Raw genomic sequence first — 19908 nt, 5'->3', positions numbered from 1 at the left:
TACTCTACTTCGCTTAAACATACAATACTACAATGGCCACGAACACACAGAATATACACTTGCATAGGATCAGGTGACAGGGTAGAAATCTGACTGTGTATTGGCAAGCTGCTCTCAGTAGCGCCAAATAAATCATTTTTAGTGAGTAAAACAAACTTTAACAGTGAGAGAATATCTTTAAATTAGACTAAGACAAACCTTGTAGCAAGGTTCGGATACACCATCCTACAATTAAAAGTACTGCCTTCGGTCACGGCCCCAACGCTCAGGGTGTGGGACAGAGTGGCGCTCTTGAAGGGGTGGACCTCCTTTCCCTCTCCGATGACATCCATCGTTGACAAACCTGACTTCTCCCCGGGACAGGCATCCATGCTATATCAGCGTTGGCGGGAGAATAGATGCAAGCGAGCCAGATCCCTCTGATGTTGAGGGGCTGATTCCATTTCCACAGTTGCGACAAGACTATGACCTACCTGCCACTGACGCCTACGCATACAAACAAATAGCCCACTGGGTCACGAGCCCTTCGAATTATGCTGAAATGTCTAGGCCGCTCACGACGTTCGAGAATTGGCTGATACGTAAAGCGGACGATCGTCGCCTTATACAAGAGCTGTACACCATGATACTGGCAGGGCCCACGAGACAGCGTACCAGGGCGCAGGTGAGGTGGGAAACGGAACTGGGTAGACCGCTAACTTCCAAGGAATGGGAACGTATTCTCTACCACGTACACAATGTGGCAGGAGCTGAATCATCCTTTAAGATATTCTCATACTGGTACTACACACCCGCGCGCATACACAGTTGGGACAAAAGTAAAAGGGACCAGTGCTGGCGGGGGTGTGGGATGTCTGGTACCCTGGTACATTTACTCTGGCACTGCCCTAAGCTTCAACGATACAGGACTGAGGTTCTAGACAACATAGATGCAGCATTTGGGGTCTCCCTAACCCGAGCGCCAGAATACACCCTCCTGGGCCTCGCTTAGGGGGCGTCAAATCGCTTTGACGTTGTTGGCAGCAAGGCAGGTCATTCTAACACAATGGGGCAGTGCTTCAGCCCTTGAACTGCTGTCATGGATTTACCACCTTTGGCACTTACTAGCTCTACAGCGACTGTCTCTGGGAGTTGAAGGGAAAGGGGGCTACTTTGCTACATTTTGGGCCCCTTTTGAAAACCTGCTAACGTGAGACATGCGGGAGGTCACTTGCCCTAAGTACTTACAGGTCCTCAAGCTGATGCCGCTGGAGCAGCCACCTACAGGTTAGCCCTCAGAGGATTAAAACAGAGGGGTCCTACATGCCCCCTACAAAATGCTCAGAATAGACCATAGCGACATTAGCTGGTGCAGAGGGGGGTTGGGGGAAGGGGGCTGGGCGGGTTTTGTCTTGTTTTGCTGGATGGTTCTGCCTATCATACTATTATCAATGTTTCTTCTTCCTTATTTGGTTATGAAAACGGAAGCGACAACGACTGCTCACTAACTAATTCTTACGTGGCCGGCCTCTGGGTTGTGGCTATAACACTGTGTACACATGCCTGACGATCGCTCTGCCGGCCCTTGGATGTGGGCAGGAAACTGTGTAAACGTTAAAAGTGCCTTCCACTCAATAAAAAGATTGATTCCTAAAAGTGCTGCCTTAGGCTTGGCACATCGCAGGATAAGGCTCTTAATGTTTAAATGGTGCGAACACTTTGGATTCACGTGTTTAAGCTGTCTGACCTGGATATGGGGCACTATTTAGAATGTTGTTTCTGCTTACATCCTCCGATTGCTTGCTATCTCAGAAAGCCTTCTTCCACTGTACCCCTAAAACCCTACATGAATAATGGCCCTTGACTTACTTCCGCTTGATTCATATCCTTTTTTTCCAGAGTGACCCTCTTCTTAAGTTACATCCTCTGCTTGCCTTCAAGTTTTGAATATGACATCATCTCAGTCTCTTGTCTGTCTGCCTGCCTTAATCCTTATTATTGTAATTCTGCAATTGGCTGATAACTCATTTCATAGATCACAACCTCTCCTCTTTAAAACCCCATTCCTGTAACCTAACAGTACCTGATCTCTTGCAATCATTCACTTGAAACCACATAGCTCCCACTAATGGTCACACATAACTGGCATTAATATAATCTATCACTAAGTAATTGGAATAAATGTGTGCAATTTCTTTTTTCAGAGCACAATTCATTGCAGTAACCACTAGAGTAACCGCTAACTTTGTGTTCCAGAATTTGCTATTTGCCGTTTAGCGCTTCAACGCCTTGCCAGGGGTAGTAATCGATACATAAATACAATAACATTCAACTCAGATTAGACCCAGCCATGTGGGCGATACCTGCCTTGGGTGGCTTGTGTTCTAGTTCAGGGAGGACCCGACCTGGCAGTTCGGGCTGGACATTCATGGAGGGCCTGACCTAGCCGTTCAGGGAGGACCTGGTCCGTCAGTTCAAGCTGAACTGTTCCTATTTGAGCAGGGTCAAGACTGATATGTATATGGCCGAGTCCAAACAAAGGTAGCACAGTGGGCAATTGAACAATGGGTTGGATTCCTACCCTAAGTGATTGCCAGAAGCTTTAAATGGGGAGCTTAAAACGGCAGGAAGAGAAGTATCGAGGCAAAACGACATGATATACCTGGGAAAGAAAGTATCAATCCAATATACGATGAATAGTTGGGAGAATGACACGGGTACCCCTATCTGGACACACTACCAAATGCTGGATTAGGACCAGAAGTGCTCAGGTGGAGAATAGGGGTCAACCATTGGGCATCTCATGGAAACAAAAGCAGATATGGTACAACCCGATGGTAAATGTCGCTGTGGACTAGGTACCAAATGCGACAATTTACATATTTTATTAGACTGTCAAAATTTTGTGTCACAGCGGAAATTCTTTTTACGACCTATGTTTTTTAAATATGGTACCACTGAGCGCCTGTTAGCAATTAATCTCCTTACTGACATGCTAAATCTTGATGTAGCAATCGCCATGGCAAAATATATGAAGGCAATAAAAAGGACAGTGTTGCAACCAAAAAAGATTGGATAGAGAATGGCATGGAAAATACTTAAAGCATATTATGCTTAGGCTGTAACACTAGCTTATGGTGTTGCTTACCGTAACTCTAGGAGTATTGTTATAGGACTTTTTAAGTTGCGGGAGGGAGGTAGGATCTCCCCCTTTTTTGAAGGTATTGTGTTTTTAAAAGATTTTGTTTAATTGTTGTATACGTTTTTAATTATTTATTGTAATATGCATCATGTTGTTTAGAGACCAAAGGTCTAATAAACGTACTAATAAATGAATGATTGCCAGTGGTTAAATATATTGCAAGCATTCCTCCTTTTGTGTGTTTGAGGTATCACAAATAGACAGAGCCTTGGAAAGTCAATCTGTAAAGGCAGCCCAGTAGTAGAATTGGAGAATGGGAGGCCCTTATCTCTTGGAAAGTGAAGAAAGCAGAGTGCCCTTCTAAGGCAAATGTCAGGATAGATAAACCTGTTACATGTGTTTTCTATGCTGGGGGCAAGTATAGATGTACTGCTCTAAAAATATACAAAAATGTATTATCTTAATAAGACTGCACTGTCCTATGAGCCCTAGGGTTAACCTATTCATTTTCCAACTATTGCTTAGGTTTCGCCTATTATCATTCGCTTGCGAATGTAATAGGCAAAAATTCAAGGGCTCGAACGACTAGTGAAACCACTGCGGTTTCTTCCCAGTGCATGTGAGGTCACGTGACCACAAAAGCGGGTCACGTGACCACACAAGCACGCGCATCTCCCTAATCCGCCTGCCACACTTCTCCTCCCCTCGCTTGCATTCCCGCCCCCCCCCCACCAGGCTCTCCCGCCATCATCCGGCTTCCCTCCGGCCATTGGCAGCATTGCGAGGCCAGCTGACATCTCCCTAATCGGCCTGCCGCCTGCCACAACATTGGTAGCATTCGGTTTACCTCTCCCCGCCCCCCGCCGTCACTTATTCACGGCCGCATATGTTCTAATAGAGACGTTAATTATATCACCTACGAAAGCCGTTTAAAAACTTCTGAAGTCTGTCTTAAAAAATATGGTATAGAGAAATAAATTGTTTCTTATATTATATCAGTGTGTGGTCAGGCCTTTCTGATGCTGCTAAGAGCCGCTGTCGCACGCAAACACCCCATTTTAAGGGACAAGCTTTGATTTTCAGCAACTGATGTATTTAACCTTTGATGACATTCTTCCTCTCCGAAGCGACTACAAACACTTCTGACTTGGCTTTATGCTCGTTCACAAAACATTTTGCGGGGAAAGAATGCATTTGAGCCTCATTCCAATGCGGGCGTTTTTCCGTCACTCCCATTCACACATTCTCTCTTTCCATGGCCCCCTCCCTCTCGCACAATGCGCCACCTATTTGCTTCCAGGACTCGCTAAAGCTCCAATTAGGAGATCAAAGGGACGCGGGGAAGAGCTGATAACAGACCTTATCGTTAAGTGTGCAGAGAGTTGATCGTTAGACATTTTCCTCAGACAGGATTGTGCCGGTCCCAGAGCTACTTTAATATTTCAGCCATTCCTTTCGAATTCCTGGTGCAGTTTATTTATTTTACTTTCGGGCGCGCGGCAAGCACATCACTTCTACAGAGCAACCCGGTCTATTACTACGCAGCAGACACGTACTTCGAGGGACGGCATTCTTTAGGGAAGGGCCTGGGAGCTTTCTAGCAGACAATTTAAAAGGATGCTGGCTGCAAACACACTTCTTAGCACCATTTCCACGCCACACTGCTCTTGTTTACCCAAGGAGTTTACCGCCCCCCGGCTGCTTGTTTTCTCTTGTTCTGGACTCGAGTGTGTGCCCCTTTGAGACTCCTCACATAATGGAGGGCTTGTCTGCCCCGAGTTTTAAATTATGGTGGACTATGCCGCTTCCTTCCGAGATTCTTCGCCTTACTGCTTTACTTAACTTTTTATCTGCTTCCCTGTATTTACAAGCCATTTGCTTTCCCACACCTTGTTAGACGCGGGGTTGGTCAGCGCCAGCAGCGTAATAGGTTTTGCATTTGGAAAGTTGGAGCTATTGGTTTTGTAAATGACATTTTATATTTATATATTGTTATTGACAATGCCAATAACGATATATAAATATAAAATGTCATTTACAAAACCAATAGCTCCAACTTTCCAAATGCGAAACCTATTGGCAACGCCAGTGCTTGTTGAGATTAGTGGCGCGTAATTCAAAGATATTATTGCAAAAATAGTAGGTGATGGCTGGGCCCCGAAATATGTGGTAGAGTTCATATAGTGAGCACCTTCCAGAGTTCTGGGATAGTTATACAAAGATTTGGTTCTTGGAAGCATCTAGTTTGTATCTGGATAGTGCGCCGAAGGCTTCCACTTCTAAAGATGGGATAGATTTCTGAGGTTTAGAACCTGTTACATCATCAGCTGTACTGATTGTAGCGGAATTGATCTTTATAGAATAAAAAGATGAGAACATCTTCAGATGGTGCATGAAAGGCTCTACATAGAAAGCTAATAGTAGGAGTGATAGAGGACACCCTTGATGAGTCCCGCTCATGTTAGGAAAAACAATCCAAGGTATTCCACCCCATACATATCAATCTAGTATATAAATCAATATATAGTATCCATATCCAAGATAGGATTTATGGCCCAAATCCCATAACCAACAAGGTTTCCCACAGGACTGGCCAGGAGACTCTGTTGAATGCTTCTTCAGCATTCAGCACAATCATCCCTGCCAGAATTCCAAGAGTGTGGATAAATGCATTTTCTTGGAATGGAGAAACTTCCTCACAATGCATTCGCTGGTTTATTTTTTATTTTCATCCAATATTCCCATTTTTCTCGTGATTCTGTCACCTCTTCTACCCGGCCAATTAATCACATAGCCTTGACATTAGGTCTATGAATACTACATTTATTAGCACGAACTCTTCTTACCACATTAAGTTAGCTCTTCACACTATGATAAACACATATCCCGTGGATCGAACATCCCAATGCATTTCAGGACTAGCCCTTCTTCAGGGGAGTATATCACTGAGGGAACAAAGACCAATGCATACTGTGATTGTGTCTTCATGAGTAATGTCTTTTCATTAGTAAAGAATTCCAAGAATCCCAGCCAAGTCAAATACGGAGATGGCCACGTTCATAGATACTGGTGAAGGAACATCCAATGCTGCATGTTATCAACCAGTTGCCAATTCTTAGGGCTAGCTGATTAGACAGTCCATGATGACAGTAAGATTTAATCTAAAATTCAATTGATATATGTGTCAATACAATGAGCAGATGCGCAGATCCTTGCCCTTTTGGGGAAAAATTGTAATAAAAATTGCTCGTCATGGAGCACCAGCTTTTTCACTTTCTTCTATAGAATAAAGGCATATTACAATTTGGGGATATAATATCCATAAAGGTTTTATAAAAATCTGAAGAAATGGTCTGGTTGCTTTTCACGCTGCCTAAGACTGAATCACTTTGGCCATTTGTTGTAAAGTAAATGGAGACTCAAGTGTAAATCCTTCAGACTCAGGAGCCATATTAGAGATAGTTGATTAAATATGCTAATCAATCTCCATTAAGAAGAGTACAGTCTATGCTGCATATAAATAACCATATTATTTCTGAAAAACCAGCATGATATGTATGGCAGCTGTCTGGATTTTGCCACTGGCCTCAAAAATAGATGCTATACAAACCTTATTTTCTTTTTCCCTAATTTGTAGGGATAAAGCCCGGCCCATATCTTCCCCATTGTTAAAGTGCTTAAGCAGTGTGTTGCAGGAACATTTAACAGCTTTATCCCAAACTAGCCTCTGGAGTTCCACTTATGTCAAGCTTAACTTTTGATATGTAGAAAACATTACCGTCTCAGACACCTTTTGATGGAGGTCAGCACAACGGACTTCAAGAGCCAAATGTGCTTGGTGAAGTAGATCAATTTCCTTGCAAGCTTCCCGATCTTAATGTATAGTATAACTAAGAGAAGCCCCCTTATCACAGCTTTCATAGAACCCAATATAAGGGCAAGGGGAGCAAAACCATGATTCTCATAAAAAACATTTTTTAAAAAGTACAAGGTCGCTGACACATTCTCACCCATTCAAGAGAATTCTATGGGTGCGCTAGAAACAGTTCAAGGCACTGGATTTTGATTCAAAAAGATATGCCAAAACAGGGCAGCAGAGAAATATGGTGCTAACGCTTGTGAGACACAATTCTATCCTAGAACACTGGTTATGGGGAGCAGAGTACAATGTAAAACTTCAAGTGCTAGGTCTAGTATACCGCCGGCTATCAATTAGTCCATAAGTGTGCATCAAATGTTGGGCAGCTGCTGGTGTATGATACTTAAATTTATTGCAATCTATACTGGTGGAATTGGTTTATGAATTAAGAGTTAAAATGAAGTCCCCACAAACAATGGATTGTCCCAACTAAATAATTCAAAGAGAAGCTGTTGAAACATGGACATGTCATCGCTAGTTGCCCCATACAGTGTTTATAATGTAAAGGAAACCCCATTTCTACATATCCTAACAAGTGCCAGCACCTGCTCGTACACCGTTATAGTTGAACATAAGTGCTTGAGTTACTATAGGTCATAACAGCCACACCACGGGTCAGGCTATCGTGCCCAGAAGCACAAATCAATTGATATCAGAGAGCACTTAGTATATGAGACTGTGTTGGTCAAACCTGTGCCCTGCAAATAGAATATTTCTCATATACGGAGACTCAATCCTAGGTTGGCAAATTTTAGTAAAAGCTCGTCCCAATATATGATGTTTATCCCTTGAGAATGGAGAGTTTTAAGACACTTGAGTATATGTACAAACACTTCATGTGTGAGGTGCAAAGCTGCCCCAAAAAAAGAAAAGTTCACCACCACATCTGGAAACCCAAGGTATTCAAAAATGACAGCAATGGCCTGCACCCTCCCCCATTCATCCCACCTTCTCACACCACCGCCAGAAGAGGCAAAAAAGTTAACAGGCAACAAGGAGTCAACCAATAATACATTTAAAGCATAGTTATAATGACCGAGTTCTTGATTAAATGTTTACTCATTTGTGGAATTCCGAGTCCAAGTAGTTGATAGCTGCCTGGCCATGGATGACCACACTCTGGTATGCGCTTTGAAATAAAGCCCTTATTTACACCTACTCACTTCTGTGAGCCCCTGAGAGCCTCTGGTCCCAATAGCATGGCCTAGCCGATATGAAGGGGGGAGCGACCACTCGCCCACCCCACTAGCAATAACCTTCATAATGTTCAGAATTGCTTCAGAAGAGACCAAAGATCGGCCCTTCACTCAGGCAACAACAAAAACAGGTACAAGACAAATATCCCTCTGGAAACATATCACATTGATCGAGGAAGGGAAACTGCACCTAGGAAAACCTCCGAAGGACTGTGCAAGTTCAGTGCAAAGGCCCCATTTTAAACAAAGATCTTTGGAGTGTAAAAGAGCCCACTGGCTCTGCGAGCCACTTTCTTGAGGTCTTGGGGCAGATATTGATTATTGGTTAGTATTTTTTGTGGGTTATATTATTTAACAGTGGGATCCCGAGACACTCCATTAAACATTTCACTTCCCTATGATAGAGAAGGTGAGCAGTCAAAGCGTATTAAAGGCTTATTAGGGTGTTACTAATAACTTACATATAATATTACAGTAAAAGACACTGTACAGTCAGTGCTGTACATTAGGAAAGCGAAAAGGATTTATTAACAGGAATGTGAAATAGAACAGGATAGACAGAATGTGTTCCTGCCTTCTGGGGCCTAGTTACCACACCAAACCTTACTGTAGCTCAATAGCCCTAGGTGCTAGACTTCTATTACCACGCACCCTATGGTTAATGTAATCCAGTGGGGCTTGTTTTGGGTTTAATTGGCTTACTTAAAAGGACTCAGTCTCTATTACTTTGAAGAGCTGAACTCTCAGAGGAACACATATATAGGGACTCTGGATCATTTTCTGGCTCTTGGGTTTCAATCTGTGTAGCACAGATTAAAAACTATTTAACAATTACTCCCTGTAGGAAGCTGGCTCTGTATATTTCCTACCAAAAAGAGATATAGTGTGCACAGAGTCCAGTGGCCCTCAAAAGTATGGCAGAGGTTAAAGTAGGTAATACCTTAATCTCAATTTAGTGGTGGCTGAGCAGTTCGGCTTTATTGTACACACAGGCAAGAAATTATGTCACACGCTCAGACTGAATCCAGACCAATTGGTCGAACAAAAAGTTGTTACTTTGTTATTTTATTACTAGAACCAAGAATCACTTAGTGCAGGTAAGTTTTACAGTTTGTGAAAGTAGAAATACCTCAAGAAGGCAGTTGTATGCTTTACAGTATTAAGAATGCTTTCTGTAGATGACAATCAAATACAGTTGTATGCTTTTGAAGTGCTGGCGTTAGACAGTTCAATGCAATAGATAGAACTTACTATGCAATCCTATGGAGAAAAACAATGTTAAACAGTAAAAAGTACTCTACTTACTTCCCCAGGCATTGGGGGTTTAGGATAACACAGGGCAAGGTTCAAGACCAGATTGGTACTGCACCACCAGTGTCACTGGGGACGCGGGTGCAGAGGTCACTGGACCCAGTGTTATCCAAATGGAGCCGGAGGGCACCTTGAAGAGGCACAGGTTGCAGATAGGTACCCACAGTTTTAGGGCAAATGCCCCGGGGGTTGAAGTGAGCACGGGGAGGGCGGGCTCAAAGCAGCACCAAAGCTACAGCAGCACAGGGGCAGCCGGGTGTAAATCAGCATTTGGCGCCCCAATGCTTTCCAATGGAGGTCGTATGTTTTGAAAAAGATGCTGCAAGTTTGGACCAGGAGGCCCGACGAAGGAGACAAACGACTAGACCGCTATGGTGGATAGGAGAGGAGGAAGGGGAATAGAGGAGGAACAGAACAGAAAAGGAAGTTCAGTCTTAAGATCGTTCTGCAAGAGTAAATCCTTTTATGAATATAGCCCAGAGCCATTAACGCTTTAGGATCCTGTCTGGGGCCCTTATTATGATTAGCATTACTTTGGGGTCAATTCCAAGGAGGTGCAGCCACTCGTTGAGACTTATAATCCCCAATGGTGAGAGGTTTAGACTTCCGGGTGAATAGCCAGGATCCTAATAGTTGTCCTAATTGCAATAAACCCTTAGGACTACAGACTATAAGCAGGTAAAGCAGACTGATGGGAAGAATGCGTGTTGGATGGCTGCTCGTTATCAGGTCACAGTGAGGTGCAACTTAGTCGAGGATTAGTCCAGGCTGTCCAACAGAGACCTGCTGCTAGAGGTCATATACAGTACGGAAACCTAGAGAATTAACAGGCACCAATCGCCTTATACGCTTTCAAACAGAAACGGTACCTTTGAAGTAAGCTCCCACCAGTTGCTGTGTAAACTGTTAGGAAACCTAGGATGGACTCTGCATGGAGTCTGGAGCTATTAAGTGAATGATTTCAGAAGAAGTTAACGAGTTCTCATTAAAAAGTAGTAATCTGAGACTTGATGGAAATAGAATGACCAAATCAAAAACCTACACCAGGCTAACAATAAATAAAGTGTTGGAAGGTGCAGGAGATGTGAAGTTGTAGAAATGTTAAAATGACACTGCATTCCTCAATTACATATGGAAAGCCACACCACAAGGGTAGATAAAGAGCCTCTACGGAGCCAAACTGTTGAGGGACTCGAGAGTACCCAATAACAAACTAGACTCCGAGAAATATCACATGACACAAAGATGTGACTTCTGACTGAATTTAAGCCCTCTGGGAGAAAAAGCATCCCTCCCTCATTAAGTTTCTATTGAAGTGATTGTAGGGCCAATGAGGTTCACAAACAATGTCAAGCGATTGAAGCCCTTGAGGAGGCGGACTACTGCCCTGATTAACAGTTGGTCAGAGGAGTTGGTGATATTTATTGCAACTGATAAAATCCTAATCCTGGGGCTCGGAATTTATTAGATGTGATAAATAGCACCTTTTCCCAGATTTTGGGTCTGAGGTGAACCAGGGGGAGAGTTTATGCGGGTGTGTGACTTTTTTTCTGGGGGCGATTCTGTCAAGGTCCTGGCAGATTGCTTCCTCGAAAGACTTGGCTGCCTCATTAGGGTGGTCCAATTCTGATGTGGGAGGGGGGTAAAGTGTGAGAAAAAGGAATCTAGATTTATTTTATTCCAAGACCTGTTTGACATAGGTTCTTTCTGAAAGTCTTGCCAGGTCGGAGTTACCTGCATATGGAATTTTAGTAAATGATAGTCGGACCAGAGAACCTAAAAAGGGAATCCACAATTTCCGTTCATGGGTATTCAGGAGTCTAAGTGGAGACACGGAAGTATCTGAACTAAATGCAAGTCTGCACAAGTCACCGAGCTGAACTATGCACAAATGGTCACACTCATAAAAGGCTTACTAACTTCATATTTTCCAAAATGATTCAATTAAATATTTGCCATGATAACACATTAACAACACCAAGGTCTATACTTAGTGTACAGGAGGTAGATAGTGTGCTCCCGTTAGATAAGTGCAACAACACGGGTTTCCAGGCACAGCTCTAGCCTGGAGGCAGGGTAGCAATCCAGCAGAATCTGTCACTAGTCCCAATATATCTGATCCTGTATTGATGTGCAGGTCCCTTTGAGCCAAGAAAACAAAGATAAACCAGTACGTATAACCCTTGGGTGGGCGAGGCGGGATGATAGACAAGCATCCTATCCTTGTTGATGGTCAGGCTTTGCAAGCTTATGCCCCAAAGTTAGGCCAATTATTGCCAGTCTAGGTATGGTGTGTACTGGCCTCCGAGTGAAGCTTGGATTTTCGATTTGTTGCCAAGGGAGATGAAAAAACCCACAGGAATCTGAGGGTTGGTGTGTTCCACCCAGTGTAAGGAAAACACACTGGACAAGCAGAGTGGGCTGGAACTATTTCCCACTGCTAAATACGCAGGTTCAGGGGAATGGTACAAGGAGGGGGCGTTGCCAAGACCAAGTGGTCAGAGATGAACATCACCAACTAAACATAAACAAGACCATCAGTGATGTGTAGCAAATGTATACACACCTCCCTCCCCGGATATGCACAAATTGCACTCCATGAAACCATTATCATGTATGTATCATGCCTCCCTTAGTCCCACTCACAGGTTCTTGTCTTTCGGGAGCCAGCGTTTTTCCTTGTGCTGCAGGATAATCAGTGGAGGTAGCAAAGGGTCAGGAGACAAGTGGCGGTTATCCAGCTGTGAAACAAAGATAGTGCTGTAGGTCAGAAACTCTAGCCAACAGTACAACACAAAAGACGCCTAATCTACTGCAACTAAGTATTTAGACAGAACCTAAATACCCTGTTCACCGTTCCAGCTCTGGTCGTGGCCAGCTTTCAGTCATTAGAGTTCCCATATATAGTGGCAGCTGGGATTTCTGATGCATTACTTACTATCCTAGAGGATGTTCTCAGTGAGCCCAATGTATCCTCCAATGCCATCCTGGGATCACACCATACAGACACTGATACTATCCCACCAAGTATCTCAGGGGCTCAACAAGTTGGAACTACTACCCTCAGTTATGTTCGCAGGGCTGTTCCAGCAGGAACAACTGCTCTGAAGTTACTGTTCTTGAGCCTCTATCAGGTGGTGGCTCTACCTGGAAACCCTGGTTAGTGTTTCACTGGATAGACTCTTGAGTGCATATTATAGGCCTCTGTATTGGTACAGTATCCCATTATCCAGAACTGTACCACAGGTCAGACTGGAGTGAGTGATAATACTTGAATAGCATCTTTACGCTGTAATTATTTTATATCAATAGGAATACACTCGCACCCCCCCCCCCCCCCCCAAAAAAACATTTTTTAACTACATTCTTATTTAGAAATTTCTGAGAAGTGGTCCTGCACTCCTAACAAAATGCAGTTTATTTCCCACCCCATCCATGGTAATCCTGAGGCTTATGTCAGGAGGGTCAGCTGGGGCTCCTTTTTTCCCTCTTCCGCTATCCTTTACCCATGACAGAATCGGAATGTGCCTAAAGGGTCCATGAATATTTACATCAAAGGTAGGTCTCAACAGATCAGCCCTCATGCTCAGGCTAAGTTTCAAGTGTTCGTCTAGACTACTGGGCCAGACCTGAGCCCTCAAAGGTTCACTCCAAGTGGCTGTAAGGTCCTATAGGTTCTGAGCAAAGTTGCAATGTGATGCATTACAAAACATCCCCCCACCCCAAGTCAAAAAGCTGTAGAAAGTACTTAGTTTAGTTTCTCAAGGGCACTCATCCTTTAAGTCATATGCAGTGACCCCCCAAAATACTCTTCATAAACTTGAAAGCCGAATGACGGATACATGTGGTCAACACTCAAACTCGAGTTTACACAATCTAATTCTAAATAATGAACTGGTATGGAAAACTTATTAAAGATACAACTCTTGGGGGGAAGACAATGGAGGTTCCCCCTCCCTTAACGGTGAACAGATCCCTCTTAAGGGTCATGGAATCCATCAAGAAAGAGTATTGGTCGCAGCACATGTTTACTGTCTTGGAACAAGGCTATTGATCAGTGTTCTTAAAGCCCAGATAACTCACCCATCTAACTAGTATGTGACCGGGCAGGTGGGACTAGTCACCCACACCATCATCTGTATGGTTAAGTATTCTTCGCAGTCAGCCCACTAGAATTATTCCACAGCACAGTGGACCCTTAAACTCAAACTGTCCTTCAGAACATGAAAAGTCAAGGGATACCTATTTTGTGTTGTTCTCTAGAACTCTAGGTCCACAAAAGGTGGCCTGGAATACTCACTCGATCCATCTTTACTTGCAACAGATACTTTACTCTTACATCAGACTCTTCATTCTGTATCTTTATAGGAAATCGGTTATTCCAATAGACCTATACCTCAGCCCCTTTTCGGCTTTGTCCACCGTAGTCAGGTTTAACAAGGAATCTGGGCTTAAAGCATGAAGAAATCATTACAATTTTTGTGTGAGACCGGACAATCTGGCGGTGATTAGCAGCTACGGATTCTCCTCGTTAAGAATGAAGGTTTGATTGAGACCTGTTGCTCTTTCAAATGTAGGAGTTTGGCCACCAAGGTTAAGAAAAAAACAGTGAGGAGTAAAATACTTAGAATTCGGACTTTCTTTGAGGCCCTGTTGTGAATAAGGATGTTGACATTAAGTTCGGTCTCTTGGTCAACTCCTGTCCTGCAGTCCACTCCAAAATAGCACGACCATTCCCAAATGAAGAAGAGGGGTCTGTCACTTGGAATTTCCGCTAGGTTCATGCAGAGGCTCTTCTGCCATAAGGCAAGGCTAATCGTGAAGGCATCACAAGCCTTCAAAATCTCCTTCCCCTAAATTGTCGCTTTGACTGCCTCTGAAAAACAGTAGATAAGTTTCAGACTGGTTGTTTTCCAGTTCAGTCTGTGAATGTGAACAAAACAAAATGGGGTGTAAAGACGGAGGCTGGCATTCGCAGGCAAGCTTGGATGCCAATTTGCTTATGTAAACTTAACAGTGGATTACTGACCTTCCATCTTTCGGACCACCATCTGATCATCTTTGGACCACATTTTTGGTGCCATAGGGAAGCAGCAGCCGCAGCTAACTTGACTCTTTTTCAAGGTCTGCTGTATCTTTGCTCTTGGGGGCTATGGACTTACTAATATAAGTGCTTCTGAGAGTTTCACACTGTAAGGCCAAGGGATGAGCTTCTTCTGTCTGGCAGATAGGAAAACAGCAGGATTAGTCTAATGTCTGCTTCTTTTTTGGCTGCTTTCTCTTATTAAGAGAAACTGCTTTAATCTTCGTAAATAGAAGATTGACTTACATATATAATGTTACAAAAATGTCACAGTGGTTTCAGTTACTTCATTGGGTTTGCATGGTGGATGTTCTTGTGACTATTTCCTCTTTGGCAATTCACATCATAAGCACTGGAACGTTTTGACTGATAACGAGTTAAACTCCCCCAGCCTTCCCATTTCAAATATTTTTGCTCCTTACATCCGTTTCAGATTGCATTCGGCCAGTTCTTGCTTATTAAGCGGAGTATAGAATCTTGGGTAGGTCTATCTTTTTTCTACCATAATTTACTCGGACAGTCACTTTTATACTTCCTTTCTCTGAATTTGTTGGAAATCTCCAAAGTGATAAAATCAAAGTCTGTTTTGGTCCCTTTCAGGTTGGTTTCCTAGTTTACTTTTATTCCTACATTAATCTAATGGTTAACTTGTGGAACAGGAACACTTTTATCACCATTCTTAAGGGCATGAATATAGAGTAATATGTGAAATTTGTGGGTTTGGCTTTTTCCCAGTGACATGTTTGAGAAACTGCTGTCTTTGGGTTGTCACTGAGAGTTCCGCTTTTCTTTTATTTGATCTTGATTTGCAAGTCAATTTCAGAAACTTTGTTATCTAGGAAATGTAATCAAGAACCCTTTGAGGTGGCTTTTCTAAATACTCAAAAGTAGTATGTGAACTATGTAGCTGAGGTGACCTCTTACCATTATCAGAACGGCATCACTGAAGTACTCTGAAAGGCGACCTGCTGTCCGAAGAGCGACATTGCTGGCACTGTGTAAACATGTAAAGGCTGTTAACGTACTCACACTGCATGCAGAGCAACATGATATATGACAATTCATACATATTATCCCGCCCAGTGCTGATGGAACAGACAGGTTACGAGTTACGCTGGATAGGAAAGAGATATACTGTGGACCAACACTGAATAACAAATGGAAATCACCCCGACACCACCTACGAAAGAGGTAGCTCGCCTACAGGTATTCCAGGTGCCATGGATGGATAGAATATATGCGGGTATTCTCTTTTAAAGAGACATGTTACATGCTGGCACAAAGGAACACTGTTAGAAATGGGATCTCTGGCTGGCTAAGGCTTGCGCCAAAGCCAGGCAGAGACCACCACTCTAGTCAGGGCAAGGGAGTTTCATGCCAAAGTTAACCCATGTTCACCCCCTTGGTAGCTTGGCACGAGCAATCAGGCTTATCCCGGAGGTCATGTGTAAAGCATCTGCGCAACCCACATTCTAGACACACCACAAAAGACACTCCACACAAGGTTAGAACACAAATAGCCTTTCTATTATCATAACACACATTGGAACAGTAATCAAACAATATACATTGGTGCCAACTGGCACTGTGCAAAATTTACAGGGGATTATATACACATGACAGGGCCACTTGGACCACTGTCAGAACCATCACTTAGTAAAGATAGTAAATGGAGAACATATATTAAGCATAGAACACATCCAGTAATTACTGGCAAACACTGGACTCAGCATCCTCCTATAACATAAATCATATTATGCACAGTATCACATTAGGCGTGAAATATATCCTGCGCCAACCTCCTAAGCCTAAACATATTAGACCATAACCTCCTAAGCATAACTCACCTTAGGAAATAATCTCACTAGCATAAACCACAGTAGAGGATAACTCAAACATAAATACAGTATGCAAAACCTCATAATCATAAAACACTTTTAGAGGCATAAATCAGGGTGCGTAAATCATACTACATAAATCACATTTCCTAGCATCACATCCATCACATTAGGGCCTGGCGCCCTACAAACCTAACAGTCCCCCTGGCCAACTGGCATTCTCAAAGGGGCTCAAAATGCCCTATGTCCAAAGTGTCAGGGCGACTGCCAATGCAGCAGAATCCAAGTGCGCAATTGCGCAGACCTAAACGTTGCAGCTGGCACTAAGTGCTGCACAGCTGTAAAAGTACGGGGCTTAAAGGCGGGCACTCGGCGGCACAGCTCCTCAGCTGCAGCGGCCCACAACAGTGATAGTGATGATTTTCGTAGTACGGCAAATGCAGGCACCTAGCGGCACAGCTCCTCAGCTGCAGCGGCCCACAATAGCAGTAGCGATGATTCTCATAGGATGGCAAATACGGGCACTCAGCAGATCAGCTCCTCAGCTGCAGCGGCCCACAATAGCGATAGCGATGATTCTCGTAGGACGACAAATGTGGGCACTCAGCGGCACAGCTCCTCATCTGCAGGGTCCACAATAGCGATAATGATGACTTTGGTAACACAGGCAAAAGCGAGAGTCTCAGCGGCAACAGCTCCTAAGCTGCGGCAGCCCACAATAGCGATAACGATGACTTTCAGCCCGCGTTCCCCACAGTAGAACCAGAGGCTCTGGAATTCTCAACAGAGGCCTCACCTGCGAGGAGAATTCCCCTCAAATAGGAATCCGGACGGGTGATGGGTGAAGTCTAATGGCCCTTAGACTTCAGCAGGAGGCAAGCTCAAATCAGGCCCTTGGGTAGTTGCTTCAGCCAGAAGTTTCAAAGTCCTTTCCCTCTAGTTACACGGACAGAGGTTCTTCTGGGCATTCAGAAAATACATAAAATATAGCGCTGACAGGGAGCCATAGCTTCAAAAGCAAAAGTCCTCAGCAATCAAGTGGGCAATGCAGGGCCCAGTGAGGCAAGCCCTCATGGCAGTTCCTCCTGGGCCCCCGCAGCAGCATGCCCCAGCAGGATCAGGAACAGCACATCATCCTAGAAGAGCACCATGGAACTGAACAATTTCATGGGGTCACAGCCCCTTTACTTATACCACCAAAAGACTTTGTTCTCAAAAGTCACAAGTCACTGAACCCAGCCAGCGGTCCTGGAGCACTTTATTTACAAGACTGCATCCTGCCTTTCAGGAAGAGGGGGTCTGCCATCAGAAGCACAGTGGGAGGTGGAGCCACAATTCATCTTGCCAGGCACAGCCTTGCTCAGATCAAAGGGTCACCCCTCCCCATACTCCAACTGCAGATCTCTCTATTCAACCCATGCCTGGCTCAGCCTGACCTGTCCCTCCAAAACCAGACAAGCAATTCACATCAGGCAGGCGGACACATAGCACACAGAAAGGCCAACTTCTAAAAGTGGAATTCCTCACATAGTCATAATAAATCTGCGCATACCATTGCGCAGCATTTATCCTCACAATTTCATACATACCAGACTTGACCATACTGCTAATCTCATAACAGGAATTACCACTGACACACACTGAGCAGGAAATCCCCCATGCACTCCTATGGGAGGGCAAGCCACTCTCACTCACACTAAATGTAACAGAGAGCACACACACTTTACACTGGACCACAGGGCTAAAGTGCCCAGCAGCCTAAAACCACTAACACTACACAGAGAAAAAGGCTGGGAGAAATGCAAAAAGTTTAAGGGTGAACCTGCAAAAAGGGCCAAGTCCAACAAATACATTACACCAAGTATGGAAGTGGAGAAGATCTTACTTTTTATCATCCAAGGCAGCATTGGCTTGATAGTAGCCAGCAAGGATGAGGTCCTGCTTCAAACTCCACAGATCAATCTGCCATGGAACAAAGAACCTGTGTTAGCAGATGAGAGGGCAGATACGTGTAAGGGCAGAAGTTATGCCAGGGGTATAAGCACAATGGTGGTACAAGGGCAAGTGGGAACATTTTCAGAGACTGCATATGGAATAGATAGATTGTGATTAGGAAGAACAGACCATCAATGGAAGGGATAAAGATGGGGATTTGTGTGGTTGGTTACTCCAGAGTGTTATGTGAGTGATGCATATGCGGTGGGTCTGTGAGGCAAGAATTATGGACGGAGTATATGGAAAAGATAAAGTGGGAATTTGGAAGAGTACGGAGTGCAGAAGGGTATTCAAATAGTACGGCAAAGTATTAGACAATGGCTATACAGAGTAGACAGCAATACAGGAAGATGAGGATTTGTAAGTGGTGCACAGCATAAGATTCCAAAGGTGAGAAATGAACAGAGTCAGAGTACAAGAAGCATGTAAGGAATGGGCAAAGTCGTAGCGGACAAATAGGAAGGCTAGGAGGGAGGGGTAGAGCAAAGTAGGAATGTATGAAGGTTACAAAGGAAATTGGACCTGGGGGATGTGTAAACAACATTTCAAGGTATTGTTAACAGAGCAATGTCAAATGTAATTTAGCACAGTGATAACGATGAAATAAGCCGGGTTGACGAGGATCAGATAAAGTAAGTCGGGTTGAGCAGGTTGCATGACCACACGGACTGTGAAGGCAATTTGGTAAAACAGGGCAAGTGTCTGTAGCAAATCAGACTAAGCAGGGTAGAGAGTTAACAGTATTGAGTGGCCATTTGCAGCTCGAACACAGTGGCAGCTAACATGGGGAGCTATGTTTTTAAGCAAAAGGACAGTGAAAGGCGATGAGTAAGGGAATAGCAGAAAGAAAGTGAGAGTGCGATTAGAAGAAATTGAGAAGTATGTCAGTTATACAGCATGATACAGTTGTGTTGATTAAGGTGACTGTAATAGTGGTCAATGAGAGGGCATTGAGCAGGGTGATGAATGATAAGCAATCAGCCTCGACAGGGACAATCAAAAGAGGTTGAATAAAGTGACCACAACCATAGCACTCGGTCCATAAGGGTGACAGACACTGATAAAAACGGTTCGAGGAAAGAAAACAGTGATGGATCTTTTGGGGGGGAGGGAGAGGGGGAGAGACCCCCAGCGTCTCCTACCATAGATCAATTATACTAGAACAGTCCCACCTAGCACACCTGGTTCAGAGCAACTTCCAGCCCCAGGGACAGTGAGAGGTGGTTGTGGAAGAGAGGTACAGAGTCCGTCACACAAAGGCATTCTGCCCGTCCACCTTGAGGCCGGCGGGCCAGCAGCACCCCATTTACTGCCGCATGAGGATACCGGGCAGCATGGAGGCACATCTTAACATAGGCCTGCGAAGAGATTTCCAGTTCACCCATTTCCTGGAAAAAAAGAAGAGAAATAAATCAAAGAGACACTAGCTGTACAGTTTAAGCTGG

General features: G+C 44.0%; 1 protein-coding gene across 2 annotated transcripts in view; it reads right to left on the bottom strand.

The window, feature by feature from the left end:
* Positions 1-19908, bottom strand: part of EMC9 (ER membrane protein complex subunit 9) — a 41434-nt gene that overhangs the window by 12883 nt on the left and 8643 nt on the right. For both annotated transcript variants that reach the window (XM_078644962.1, XM_078644963.1), the window contains exons 2-5: positions 19645-19851; positions 18354-18430; positions 15555-15624; positions 12194-12288 (exon numbers count right to left, since the gene is read on the bottom strand). In XM_078644962.1, coding sequence (XP_078501088.1) covers positions 12194-12288; positions 15555-15624; positions 18354-18430; positions 19645-19848 — 446 coding nt within the window. In that variant the 5' untranslated portion in view covers positions 19849-19851. The remainder of the gene's footprint in view (positions 1-12193; positions 12289-15554; positions 15625-18353; positions 18431-19644; positions 19852-19908) is intronic.

Source organism: Lissotriton helveticus, chromosome 5_1 (genome assembly GCF_964261635.1).
Source record: "Lissotriton helveticus chromosome 5_1, aLisHel1.1, whole genome shotgun sequence".
NCBI classification, from domain to species: domain Eukaryota; kingdom Metazoa; phylum Chordata; class Amphibia; order Caudata; family Salamandridae; genus Lissotriton; species Lissotriton helveticus.
Note: the sequence above shows the minus strand (reverse complement) of the source record. Positions and strands in the feature narration are given on the sequence as shown.